The following is a 15,341-nucleotide window of genomic DNA, read 5'->3' on the forward strand; positions in this document are numbered from 1 at the left end:
ATTAAACTTGCACAAGTATATTCTAATGAATTCATTTATATAACAAATCAAAATTTTAATTTACCTGAAGCAGTAAATCTTCTTGTGGAATGATTCTTCAATTTTGTTAATTTACCTTCATATCTAATTTACCTTCATATCCTCTTGTCTGACTTCATTTGTACAAACAAATAAATTTTTTATTTATTTGAGGCCATAAAACTTTTCAAAAATTCAATTACCTGAATTAGTATATCTTCTATTGCAATAATTCTTCCATTTCGTCAACTTACTTTTCGATTATGTGCTCTCATGCATAACTTCGTTTGTATAGACGAATCAAAATTCTTGATTTGCATAAGGTAGTAATTTTATATTTTTTTTTGCATTGAAATTGAAATTTTATTGGTTACTTTCAGATTATGTGCTCTCCTATTTTATACTTTTTATTTGATTGTAATAAGTTATTGACAACCGTTACAATTCTTCATACTCCATTAGAACAATAAAAATATCATTTATGTAAAAACTTTTCATTGTCCTCTTTAATTGTAAGTTAATAGATGCATTAGATGTATTTAGTAGATTATTATTTTTATAAAAAAAAAAAACAAGTTCAAAAAATTGAGAAAAAAGATAAATTGGAATGGAGCCATATAGGCATGCCACATCAGTTTTTCTATTCAGCTTTATATATATATATATATATATATATATATATATATATTGATTGGACTAAGATTGAAGAGATTTCTTACAACTAGGCACACCTAGACATTGCTCCTTGCGGGATTCGACATGGATTCACATCCAATTATAGTTGCAATCGACTGCTTAGTCTATTCAGAACTTGAGTTGCATGATGAAGTGCTTTCAACTCAACACTAAAAGCAGCCAGTGAAGGAAACTCAACCATGAAACCAAAGGTCACTTACAAAGTGTTATAAAGAACTATTGTATATAACATAATGTTCGCAATTGCTGATCATCGTGAAGGGAGAAGATAGCAATTGAAATAAGCATTGCCTTCGAGTGAATTGATTACCTTTCGAGACATGAAGAAATGTTTATTTAGATCATAACCCCATATACATCAATTTTAAAGTTGATCATCAAACAATGTATTAACTTAGATCGATCATGAACAAAAATTCGAAGAACATTAAATAGTGGATTGGTAGGTGGAATTACTGATCGAGGTAAGCCCCAAAAAACATTTTAATTACTGATTCAATTTCCATTTCAAAAGGAGCTCTATAGTCTTTCTTTTTCCTGTCTCGAAAAAAATATCACACCAAATAAATCCATTAATTGGGCAAAAATGCCACCAATACAAAAGAGAAAAAGCAAACAGGATGATTTGAACATACCTTGAAATTACTAAAAGAAACTGTTCACCTAATTTCCAAATTCCTAAAGAAGTCCGAGAGCCTGAGGAAACCAGCAACATAGAAGAGCGAATCAAATGATGATCATAAACCAAAGCAAAGTATAACACCATGTAAGAGAGTGAGTAGTCAAATCATGAAGAAATAAAAGTTCAAGGACATATGACCTGATATTTTTAGCGATTACTGTGCTTCCATCTTCAGAGCCAAGATGGCGTAGTACCATTTCCTCCACACGACCATCACGGTGTTGATGCTGCAATAGGAGATCACAATGTCAACAATAAGCATCTTAAACAAAAATATCAAAATGTGAACAAAGACAAAAGATGGGAAATATAAAGGAGAAACATTGCTAACATGATGTAATATCACTATTCTTGAGCAAAGAAATGTCTAAATTTGATCAAGAATCTCCTTTCAGGAGAGAACTTATCCTGCGATTTGTGTGAAAGTGAATTGCATTTGATTTGCATGGGAACATAAAAAACTAAACTTTCCACTTCTTGTTATTCAATATTACCAGTGGAAACTAAACAACCGAAAAATCAACAGACTTGGGATGAACTATTATCAAGTCAGACTGGAAAAGTAAAGAAAATGTAGCTAGGCTGAAACTAATAAGCATGAATCTCACAAAACGCTAATGTGTCATATGTTTTGAAGATCACATCATATTAATATCTTTGGGCACATCAGATTCAAAATTCCAAACTTGAAAATGTTAGACGCAGCAACCCAGACCTACAAAGGTTAACTACATCAACATCCTACTTTGAAATCATTCTATCAGAATTCTAACGCCTAGCAAAAAGGTCATTGTCTCAACAGACAAGAAGGAAGTTCTTAATGATCTGGGGAGAGTGTTAATAATTATAAAATCATTAAAATGGCAAGAGCCGTTTCCTTGTATGTATAGGAAAGGTTTAGAGTCACGATAATTATGCAAATAGACATAGGAATTACTAGGTATTACTTCTTCCTGTTTAAAGACCCCAATATGCTCGAGGGAATGATCAAGCCATTAATTCTTAAATCTCTTATTTCTTTACATGATATCACGTATTAATCAATATTCGATTGATTAGTCTGAGGTTATCGACAAAAAAAATTTGTCTAAGTAACTCATTTTTTCGTCCAAGTTGCTTTTAGCTTCTTTTTTTTAAGAAGGTAACAACTTGTATTCTATTCCAAAACAAAAAACCATAACCTGCCACAACAAATTACAGGTTCCTAATTACATTTGTGAAGAGTAGCAGGAAGATCTTTAATCCCTATAGCAAAATTTACAAGAAACCTAAAACATCTGTAACTGATACTAGATATACCATGTACTCCTGTTTACACCAAAATAGAAACAAAACTAAGCAGTTCATCTTAATCTTCTGGATGGAATTACTCATGTTTTGGATGCATCTGAGACTTCTTACTCTCCACACAGAGCACCAGTTGCAAGCTGAATGATTTTCCATCTTTTTTTAAGCCCAATAATGCTTGCACAACTGCGCCATATCTTCAGAGTCTGCGTTAGTTTCCTAGGCATAACCCATTTCACCCCCTTCAGATTGATAAAAACATTCCACAAAATGTTAGTAGTCTCTACTTCTTCTTCACCACATAGAAGGCACCTAGAACTCAGTTGAATATTTCTTTTCATAAGATTTTCCTGGGTCAAAACGGCTTGCTTATCTTCAGAGTCTGCGTAAGTTTCCTAGGCATAACCCATTTCATGCCCTTCAGATTGATAAAAACATTCCACAAAATGTTAGTAGTCTCTACTTCTTCACCATACAGAAGGCACCTAGGTATCAGTTGAATATTTCTTTTCATAAGATTTTCCTGGATCAAAACTGTCTGCTTAGCAAGGAGCCAAGTAAAACAAGTACTTTGTAAGGGATTTAGTTTTCCATATTAGCTTCCATGGCCACCCATTCCTCTGACAGTTACAAGGATTAAACTTTTTCTACGCTCTTCTAACAATGAAATTGTCCTGATTATGATCCAGCCATCCCAAACTATCTTGTTCATCAATAGTTCCTTTGAACTGCCCCAAGACCTTGTAAAACTCAACCAACCTTGGATCTCCCAGTCATTTAGAGGTCTTCTATAACTCAGATTTCACCCTTTGTTTGACCACATCTCTACCAGAGTGTCCCTTTACTGCTGGTTTAGGGTGAAAATATCCGGGGACAAGGTTTTTAAAGATCCTTGTTCAAGCCTTCTATCTTCCCTAAAAGAGGTTTTCCTCCATCACCCAATTTAATATTGCAGTTTCCTGTGAGTTTTGGCCAATGGTTTTTGATGGCTCTCCAATGGCTTGACCTGTAAGTGCTAGTGACCATTTTAGTTATCCAGAGATCCTCCATTTCATATTTGGCTTGTATTACATCTTTCCACATAGCTTGCTCATCGGAAGAAAATCTTCATAGCCACTTCATCATAAGGCACTGGTTGCAGGTCATCCCCAAGAGAGTCGTTTTCAAGTATCATGGGTCTTTAATCCAAGGGAGATTGATGATGATGCCACACATCGTATTGGTGCGGTTGGATAAAATGGAGCCTCGCCTCGGGAATCTTGTGTGGTAAAAAGGACACCAAAACTTAGGTAAGCTCTACGGAGTGGTGGTTAGGCGACCTACTTTCTTGATAAAGTGTTTGTCTATCAAGGACTATCCTGTTCAAAAGATGCAAGTTGCAAAAATGAGGATGTTAAGATTGATGTATAGGCATACTAGAAGAGAAAAGATCAAGAATGAAGATATCAGGACAAGGTGGGAGTGACCTTTGTAGTGTACATGATGCGGGAAGTGAGTTTGAGATGGTTTGGGAATGTAAAGAGAAGAGGTGTAGATGCCTAGTGAGGAGGTGTGAGAGGTTGGATATAGTAAGGTATGAGAAGAGTTAAAGGTAGGCCGAAGAAGTATTGGAGAGAGATAATTACGAAGAACATGGCACTGGTTCATCTTACAAAGTACATGACCTTAGATAGAAGCATTTGGAGGTCATTGATGGTAGAAAATTAGTAGGTAGTTGAGCTTTGTCCCATTTTTCAGCAATATTTAGCTTGGTGGGAGTCTAGAAGCACCATGTATGTTGTAGTATTAGCCTTGTACATGACTACATGTAGTTTTTTACGTTTGATAGTTGTCAACATCTTGTTTATAGTGTTTCAATTACTACAGTATTTTGTTGTTATTGTTCTTTCTATGGATGCCAATCCTGCTTTCCACATTAATTGACTTGATTACTTTATTGTCATATTCCTTCTTCATTTTGATTTAAAGCACTTGAGCCAAGGGTATTTCAAACAGAACCTCTCCACCTCCATGAGGTAGGAATGGGGTTTGCATACACTTTACCCTCTTTAGACACACTTGTGGATTACATTGGGTATGATATTGTTGTAGTTTGTATCAGAGCCAAGGACTTTAGCCTTTACTCTGACAGTTTCTTCTTTCTTCTCCTCTTATTCTTTTTCTACTCAAGAAACCAAAGAAAAAAAAGAGTAAAGGGAAATTGGTTAAACGAGGATGAGATGTCAATTCTCAGTTTTCAGCTAAGATCCAAAGGTCAATTTAAAAGAAATTAGCTCACCCATCCTCCTGAGGTCTCAAGAAACACACAACCGACAGACGCACATGAGATTTTACATGCCCCTAGATACTCTCACCACCATCTTACGCACCAACACGTGAAGCTTCTCCAGCTTTCGATCAAAAAATACTTAAAGCTCACTTGGCTACTCTACACCACCCTATGACCTCTGCTCCGACAAAGCCTTATTGGTCCATTGAAAATTTGGAGCAGTTTCTCGATTTCTTTGTTCTTATAAAGTTTGAGTTTCTCCCCCCCCCCCCCCTTTTTTTTAAGAAGGTATCATTGTGTATATTCATTGAAACCAGTGCTTGGGTTGCACCAAACCATATTTACAGCTTGTCACAAAGTAAAAGAAAAAATTGAATCTGAATCCTAACAGGAACCTAGGATATCTATAATGGATTCAGTGTTCTCTAAATACACTAGCTTGCACCAGAAACAAAAAAGCCTGATACAATTTAGTTTGATCTTTTGGAGATCACAATTCTTGCTCTCAAAACATCTAGCATTTCTTTCTTTCCAAACAGTCCCACCAAATACAGGCTGGGACAATCCTCCATCTATCTCTATCTGCAGCTCCCATCCCTACTTCTCCCCAACTGTATAAAAGATGCATGATTCTGTTAGGCATAGCCCAAGCAGAACCCCTGAGCCTAATGAAAATCATCCATAGCTGGGATGTTATTCTACACTGGAGAAACTGATGATTGACTGTCTCAACTTCTTCCCCACATAAATAGCATCTAGAACACATGGAAAACTTCCTTTTCTTGAGATTTTCATGTGTTAAAATTGCTTCTCTTGCCAGAAGCCAAGTGAAACATGACACCTTGAAAGGGATTTTAGGTTTCCAAATCTGCTTCCAAGGCCAAAGAGAAGGTTGTTGTCCATCTTGATTTAGCAACTTATATGCAGAGTTAACCTTGAACGTGCCTTTTTTATTTCTGATCCACCATAATCTATCATGTTCATCCCTTGTTTCTGTAAAAGCTTCCAACCTTCCAAAAAAAATCAGTCACGGTCTCGATTTCCCAACCATTGAAATTCCTTCTAAACACTCTGGTTTTTTGTTTTGTTTCATCCAAAACATGGTTGAAAAGTAGGTACAAGTTGTTGAAAAGCATCTTTCGTGAAACCTTTGATTACATTCACACCTATTATTACTATTTCAAAATTAGAAGGTCGTATTTCCTCTGTTTTAACTTATGTGTCTTCCTCTCCTTAAGAATGTCATTTTCTATATTTAGTAACCCTTTGATATCAATATCTTCAAAAAGACATTTTGGTACATTATACACATCTCTAGTTCAAGTATACAAGATTCAATAGTCTTCCTTACTTTTTCAAACTCCACATCATTTGAGAATTCTTTTGAATAGATTGGAGTCGCTTAAGGGATTTCAAGACACGGTAAAGTTGTGGAAGAGGAAAGTTAAAGACTTTGAAATCAATGGGAAAAAGTTTTCCAAGCTAGAACTGGTTAGTGGGGTACAATATATGTGAAGTGATGTGCATATATTCAGATACTAGATAATATATGGTTAATGTTATTTCTACTGGAATGTGTATGACTTTCTATATCTGAGGTATGATATTTGTACATATGGTATGCTAGTATAATATTATATGTATTTTTTACATGCTAGTATAATACTAAGGGCTCGCTTGGTGTGAGGGATTAAAAATAATAGTGATGGGATAAAAAAAATTGTATCTTGTTTGGTTGTCATGCTTGGGATAACTTATCCCACCATTTATATCATAGTGATGGGATAAGCTATCCCAATTACATGGTAGGATAAGTTATCCCGTGATAATTATCCTAGGATAACTTGTTTCCAACCAAACGACCCCCAAAGAATTCATGTATGTTGATTTACATGGGTTTTTAATAGATAAACATATATGTTTCACAGCTAGTTTTGAAGTGTAGAGCGAGTTCCTCCACAACCACGATAGATGATGATATGACGCGAGCATAAATGAAAAAAGTGGGAAGTCAGAAAGCTGGCCTAACTTGTTTGCGGCTAATGTGTGATTGTTGTTATAGAAGTGTATTTTTGTTGCTTCACGTACAATGATGTAATTTATGTAAAAAAGATCTATTCCGCAGCAATAAACCACTGTCACTAATTAAAAAAAATAAAATTCCAACTATAGTCAGGCATCTTAACACTTCTTACCTTGTAGAAACAGCTAGTCCCAAATGGACAAGTCCCATTCCCAAAGTCAAAGTGCTTGCAATCAATAGATCTGAAAACAAGAATTAAAAAGGAATTACTTCAAAAAATGGCACATCAGAGAATCTTTTGCTTTCTGTTCAGTTTTCCCATTGAGAGAAGCTTGGGGCATGGAAGCATCCTAGTTAAAAGCTTTACAAAGCATAAATATACTCCATCTCAATTTAAAAGTGGCTGCATCACATCAATGTGATAAATATAACTACTATCCCGCATTACAAGACAGCTACTGCCTTGCTAGATTTTTAAGTTTACCCTTTGAATGTTCATGTGTATCATTCTGAAAGCTTGAACATCAAAATTGAAGCAAACTTTCATGATATGAAAATTAAGGATCTTAGTTATTACTTTGGAGAGTAATCTAGGAAAATGTGACTGTAAAAGAACTTCAGCTCTCGAGAGAAGGAATTCACTAATCCAGTCACAAGGAAAAAGATATGTTGAATCCCCTTTTATGTAATATTTCAAATTCTAATTGTTGCAGTCAAAGGGTCACCAGCGGTTTGCTAATTGCTACAGCCTTGAAGCCGGATGTAAAATAGGTTAAGCAACCTGGTGTTTTATGCAAGCCCAACAAGGGGTATTTAACGCCCAGCTCAAATATCAGACAGAAAAAACATGGCATTTTATCCAAGCTTCGCATTGAAAAGACATATGATCATGCCAACTAGGAGTTCTTGCTTGATATTCTAAAAGGGATGGCATTTGGACTCAAATGGATCAATTGGATTCAACAATGCATTTCAACAGTATGTTATCTGTCCGTACAAATGGTTTGCCTGCTGGTTTTTCCAAAGCTCAAACTACAGAAGGTATTAACATGGTGAAAACAGAAAAGTACAATGGCTGGATTAATGGAATTTAATGGCTAGGAGTGACAACAGCAACATGGCAATCACAAATTTATGACCTAAGTTGCTCGGACTCTTCACTTTTGGTGCCACACCCGTGTCGACACGACATGGGTGTGGGTGTGGAATCCGTGTCCGATTTGGTAAACAAATTTTGGGTACTTTGACCAAAATCGATGGGGAAAGTCTGGACAATTTTAATATTCCCATAATCAATACAAAAAGCTAAGGTGAAATTGAAGAAAATGGAATACCTTTTATATAGAAATTTCTATGTCACTCTTTTTCCTTTAATCTCCTTCCAAGATTCACCATAAGTTCTCCACATAATATCTCATAATTTAGGTTTTATAACTCTATATTAAGATATTTTAATTATTTTTAGGCGAATCCCCACAAGCCGTATACGTACATGGATCCAATCCCCAAATCTTAAAAATTAGATCATGAAGGATTCGACATCTAGATCCGCACCCATATCGGACACCCACACCTGAGCAACTTAGCAGATGACACCCTTATCTTCTATGCTGCAAATGTAAAACAACTTATGCACCTGAGGGTGATTTTGGTTCTCTTTGAATGTGTTTAGGTGTTCCCATCAATTGGAGGAAGAGCTCCTTCTTCCCAAATAATGAGGTTACTGATATGGAGTTCCTAGAATCAATGTTGGGAAGAAGAAGTTGGGTCCCTGCCCACTGTATATCATGGTACGCCTTAAGGAGAAAAATCCAAAATTTGGAATGGTGTTATTGCGAAGTGTGAGAAGAAAATAACTAGGTGCAAGTCCCAATATTTGTCCCTGGGAGGAAGAGTCATACTTATCAACTCTGTGTTAGATGCCCTCCTCTACATAATATATTTGTTTCCAATTGCCATTGGAGTTATTAAAAGACTAGACATCATTAGAACATCCTTTTTGGTGGCAAGGAAATAAGGAGAAGATAGTTTTCATTTGGTGAAATGGAAGGCCTCATCAGTGAGCAAGAAGGAGGGAGGACTGGGAATCAGAGACCTAGAGTTTTAGAACTAGGCTTTAAAAATTAAATGGCCTAGGAAATACACACAAGAAGATCATATATTATGAGGAAGAGCCATCAAAACAGAATATGACGAAGAGGACAGGTGGATGACCAATGAGGTCAATACCCCTTCTGAGATCAGTTTGTAGAGATCTATCAGGTCCAATGGCCTGATTCGAAGAACCACTCTTCCATTTAAGTTGAAGATGGTAGTAAAACTGTGTTTTGGAAGGATGTATGGCCTGGAACAGAAAGCCTATTAGACAGACTTTGTGACATTTTCAACCTAGTACATCACCAATATAAAATAGTTGCAGAACAATGGTCAAACCAGGGATGGGATATTACCTTTTGAAGAATGCCTACTAACGGGGAGCTGAATAGGGTGACTAAATTTAACAATCTCTTGGGAAGCTTTGGTGGCTTACAGAAAGGGGTAAATAGAATTTGGTGGAATGGGCACAACAGTGGTGCATACAAAGTTAATGTAGCCTATAAAGCTTTGAACCAAACAAATCAGTATATTGAAGAATGGTCCTGGAAGCACATATGGAAGAAGATAACATATTAAGTTTCTAGTTTTGTTTGGAGTCTGGCAAAGGAAGTTGTACTTACTCAGGATAACTTGATGAAAGAGGGATTACTCTTTGTCCCAGATGTTGTTTGTGTAGGGGAAACATCAGATATGGTGAACCTTATTTTTCTCAATTGTAAGACAACAGAGCATATATGGAGGATGTTCTTAATCTTAGTGGCATCACTTGAATAATGTTTCGCAAGATTTCTCAAACATGAGCAAGTTGGGAAGAGATAGGATGTGAGGCAAAGGCAGAGGAAGATAGAGAATTGTCCCAGCTTGTTTTTTTGGACAATTTGGAAAGAAAGAAATACCAAGTAGGTAGCCACACTGATTACAAGACTCGTTCTTGAAAGCCTCCCGAACACAAATATTTGATGACACTGTTTAATGAGTTTATTATTGAATTGTTAATTGACTTCTGAGTACATGAAACACCACAACAAAAGCTGAGACACTGTTAAGCTTGACCCACGACTTCTGTACCACATATAAAAGCTGAGAACACATCTTTTAGGTCATCTGGCACAATAGTAATTGTGGAGGAAGCCATCTAATAAGAGCTTGTAAAGCTTGGGATTCATCTAGAGCTCTTCTTTTTCCCTTGTTTTATTGATTTTTATATATTTGAGATATATTCGAGTTTTGTTCCAGTTTTCTACCATGACGATGTGTAGCTAAATTCTCTAATTCTAGAGCTATGGTCCTGCCTTAATGTTGATACACAAATGTTAATTAGACGGGTTTAATTTATCATATTGGTTTGTTTATTCATATCCGGAGTTTAATTAGTTGATTGTCTGGCCAACTATTAGATACTACCTATGAATCTTGAGTTGACTATAAAAAGGAACTTCTTGATTGCAATAGGATTGAATAGCAAATTCTTGAACCTAGCCATCAGGGAATCAATTCATAAATAAGGATACAAATAAATATATTTGTCGTGCTTAGTCAATTAGTGCAAGAAATCATTAATTCATTATTTACCTGAAATCTCATAGAAACATAGAGCTTAGAATAAATTAAACAGGCAAGTAAATATTTGATGAAATTCTATGAGTAATGTTATTCTTTAAGGTACAAGATAAATCAACAAGTCGAATTAATTGAAGAATTCAACAGGTTGTTCGATAAAACCATAACTCTAAAATATTTTCTTCCAATGATATCCAATAATCATTCGAAGTATGTTAATCAATTATTTTCAGTATCCAATAATCACAATGGCTTGTGATCATCCAGCAACTAAACTAAACTAATTCTAATTGTGTTGACAAGAAAAGGTTCAAACAATCCGCATATATGTTGTGCATGCATTTGAGGGCAACACATCATATGGATATGCTGGACTCTTAGAGGTTCAACATTGACTCTCATATGACATCGCTAGTATTACGATCGTTTAACAAAATGAAAGATAAGTAGTGAAAAGGAAAGAGAAAGTGATAAACCTGAGTTTGTTTTTGTAGTTGTCAACTATTTCTTCCTTCTCTTCTTTTGTGAAGTACCAAATAACACTTGGAATGACAAAATATGAAAGCTTTCTGCATATGGGACACGCCCTCAGTGCAGAATTAACATCCATCCCAGAGGAAGAACTGCCACGCCAATTCCTTATACACGATACACAAAACGGATGATCACACTCAGAAAGGATCCCAAACTTCCTCTCAGCTGCTGTTGACTTGGAAAGAACGCGTTCAAGGCATACACTGCATTCTATTTCTTGACTGCGCTTCAATAAATCAAGGTGCTTTTGCTTGTTCTCACATGTTTTTATATGCTCCTCTCTTTCCTCGGGCCTGAAAGGATGCAAGCAATGCTTTCCGCAGGTTGGACACAGATCTCCATGAACACGAGGACACTTTTCTCCCCGAGGACAATTACCAGCAGCAGCAAAAGCACAGATTGACCGATCAGCTGGATTATCACTGTTTAACTCAATCATGTCATCAATCTCTAATGCATCTTGAAGCTCTGACTTTTGGTTCCATGCTGGTTGGCTGGAAGCGTCATAAGGTCTGCTTGAAGCTAAATACTCAGTAGAAATGCCTGGCAGAACATCTGCGTTATGTGCACCCATTCCAGGAGACACATTGATAGGCGTAGAACTTGAAAGCAGATATTGTTGAGGTTGTGCTGAAGACTGAGCTGAAGGTTGTGATCGAGACAGTTTAACATGATCATATCTACACCTGCTTCCATAAGCACAAGATCCTTTTTGGTAGTAGGTACATACCTGCAACAATGATCCAAGGGAAAACAATCAGAAAGTAAAGGATCAATTAATCCTTGATCATCAAACTAAATTGTCAAGAACGTTACATTATTAGAAGGATTGTTCCAATCATGTGAAAACTCACAATGATCCCCCTTCAGACATGCCCCATGTGCAAAGAACTTGCAAAGAACCCTGGAGAAAAATTAGAAGCACATTGTGATTTAAATAAAATGGCCACCTAGAAGAGAATCATCAAACAAATAGAATTACAATTTGATTGAAAGTAACAATATACTTTGTCAATGGAAATATTAAGGTAGATAGTTAACGTAAAATAAAAACTAGTATCAATTTACCTCTTCAGATATTAACTTTTATATTGCTTATCAGTAAAAGAGGACTCTGTTCTTTTTTTAAAAATGAATATGGATACACACCATAAACAAACAATGAATGTTTTAAACAACCACTTAAATTTAATGACCAAGATAATAATGAAAACCCCATCAATTTCCTTGAAATTACTTATAACCATCAAAGAAGACAAACATCAATGGCATATAATCGGAGTTTCTTGCAGTTTATTTACAAAAAATATCATAATCACGATAAACACAAAGTAATACAAACTATATATTCACCAATATACTGAGTTAATTTTGCAATAAAACCGTTGAAAACCGTATAAGCATGCTAAAAATGTAAACAAGCATATGAAACATTCTCATATGTGACTAGGGAAACAGAATAGTAGTCAATCATTAAATTGTGTATGATTTCCCATAAACCAAAGCAGAAATCCACTTTCAAACGATAAAAACTATTATATACAATCCTCTATATCAATCAAATGAAAAAAACCCAAATCTAGTGCTCCATGATTAAATAAGAAAATATTTCATGAAGGCCCCTGCTTCAAGAATAATCATTAATTGCACGAATAAGGCACCAAAGGTAGCAGCCGCGCGTTTCAATTTGTCATAAACCCAAAAAAAAAAAAGGAAAAGAAAGAGGCAAAACAAAACTTTCTATAATTAGTTGTTCCATAATGATTCCCAAATAAAGCTTTTAGCTAAACTTAGGAATCACTACAAAATCACCCATTAAAGTTAAGAGGTTAAAACGAGACGGCGAGGAAATATTCAGATGAGTTTCTGATAAATCACCATGATTACAACATAGAATCCCTGAGAATGTTCAGGATTATTACACAACAATAGCAGGATTGATTGATGATGTAGAAAAAAACAAACAGCTGGACCCTAATGAAAAATCAAAATCAAAAAATGCACCTTTTGGACATGGCTTCCACCTTTGCCTCTGAGTTCTGACAGTCCAACCCTGAGGTGGCGGTTGGATTTTCTTTTTTTACTTCTACTTTGAAATATATTAGGTTTAATAAAAAATTATTGTAATTCCCCCTTTTACAACATTGTTCTATAGTCTAGTTTTAAAAGCAGTAATTTTTAAATTTTAAAATTAAATTATCTAAACACCCTTTTAGACCTCATTGAACCTGAATACATATTTAAATATTAAGACGTGCATTAAGATTTAGATGTGTAAATCTGAATAAACATCTGAATATTAAAATGTTGTCATTGAGACACGTGCATATGAAATTAAACGATATATCAATAAAATATTATAAAAATCTTATGTTAGTAAAATAATTTTTTAATAGAAAATAATATTTTTAACATTTTTAAGTGCAATAAGGTGATATGATTTATCTTTTAAGAATTTAACATCAAGTTACATTATTAATATGACTAGTTTTTGCACTAAAAAACTTTGAGAATCTAATATAATGCAATGTAAAATAGTTTATATAGAGTAGTAAGTATATTGTTTAGGAAAATATTTTATTTTATAATAGACGTCTTTATTGTTATCAATCAAATAAATAATACTTTCTTGTTTTTTGGAATCGTTCTAAACATTATATATCAATTCAAATATATTGATTAATTTATGAAAGTAAAATACGTATATTAAGTTAATAAGAATAAAGTAAATAATAACGGTAAGCATGTATAACATTAATTAAATAAAAAATAACTTTTTTGAGTCGTTGAGTTGTAGTTGAATTAAGATAGGTGTCTTATTTTTGAGTTTGAATTGTGTTAAGAGTGTGTTACAAATTTGATTCATTCAGACATTCAGACCCATTAAGAGGCTTATAAAAAAATAAAATAAACGAACTTAATGAATTGAATCTGAATAATTAAGATTCAGTCCTTAAAAAAAACACACTTCATGAGGCGAATTTAAATGATTAACATTCAGACCCTCATTAAGAGCAAACAAATGAGGCCTTAAATTACCTACTCATAAATGTTTTTACCTCCAAAATATTAAAGTGGTGTCCATTTTAATTAGTAATTAATCTTTTTTGAAAAGTTGCAACATGTATTTGATTTCTCTGTGTTTGTGGAACGAGTCTCTCTCTCTCTATCTATCTATCTATCTATCTATCTATCTATCTATCTATATATATATATATATATATATTCTTCCTACGATTGATCCAATAGAAAAATATGTGTACTTAATGTGAGTTTCTTTCATATTGATGTTGTCGGCAATAAAAAAATTGTATTTAGCAAAGTTACATTGTTAAATTTTGGCAAAAATGGTCTAATGGACCTTTGTATTTGTCTGAGTTTGTATTGTGAACTATTCTACTTATCTATTTGTCATCTACACCCCTTAATCCATCAAAACACAACATTTTGAACCCATTTTTTCCTACTCAACTATGTGTACATCACAAACTTTTGACACATAATATTAAAAATAATTATAAAATGATATGTATGATTATAAAATGATGAGTACATATATAGCCACTTCATGTCATCCTTCCCTTTTATCATATTTGATTATTTTATATGTAGTTCTTTTTTCAATTTGTATTTGCCTCTGCCATAGCTATCCCCATTCCCACAAATCGCAATCTCATTTCATTTCTCTCTCTCATCTTCCTTGCGATCTTTCTTTCCCGACCTCTTCCACTCTTTACATTGAAGAAAAAATGTCGAAATGATTATGGTTAGCCACAATATCCTTAAAGATCGGAGTTGATTTTGTATTCTATTGGGTTGGGATTTAAGTGGTGACTGGTGGCGTTGAGGAAGAGTGGGGATCTATTGGGTAGGCTTCTTGTTCACAATCTCGTCGAAGTTTAGGGATGGCGACGTTGCAAAGGTCGAGGTTTATTGGTGGAGTTGTTTTTCTTCTTGTTGGCTCACTTATATAGCTACTGGTTGAAGCTTGTTGGTGATGATGAGAATGAAAGTGGTTTGATCGGAGAAGGTGTGAAGGAGGAGAAAAAGGAAGTGAGGTTCGGTTTGGTCTAGGACTGAAACATGGTTCATTTGGATGGTAGATAACTTAAACAAGGGGGTCAACTGCCGGAAATTATTTAAGTTTTTGTTGTTGTATTTGTTTGATTTCAACT

The 15,341-nt window shown here is 34.7% G+C and overlaps 1 protein-coding gene across 1 annotated transcript; it reads right to left on the reverse strand.

Annotated features, from left to right (window-relative positions):
• Positions 1-989: 989 nt before the first annotated feature.
• On the reverse strand, positions 990-13,286 carry LOC107032003 (putative RING-type E3 ubiquitin transferase C3H69). The gene is made up of 7 exons (XM_015233549.2): positions 13,171-13,286; positions 11,983-12,070; positions 11,109-11,896; positions 7,148-7,217; positions 1,535-1,623; positions 1,350-1,410; positions 990-1,251 (listed from the first exon to the last, which is right to left on the reverse strand). Exons 1-6 carry the CDS (start codon positions 13,179-13,181, stop codon positions 1,374-1,376), a joined length of 1,083 nt encoding a protein of 360 aa, XP_015089035.1. The 5' UTR covers positions 13,182-13,286; the 3' UTR covers positions 990-1,251; positions 1,350-1,373.
• Between the last annotated feature and the right edge of the window lie 2,055 nt (positions 13,287-15,341).

Source organism: Solanum pennellii, chromosome 10 (assembly GCF_001406875.1).
Source record: "Solanum pennellii chromosome 10, SPENNV200".
NCBI lineage: Eukaryota > Viridiplantae > Streptophyta > Magnoliopsida > Solanales > Solanaceae > Solanum > Solanum pennellii.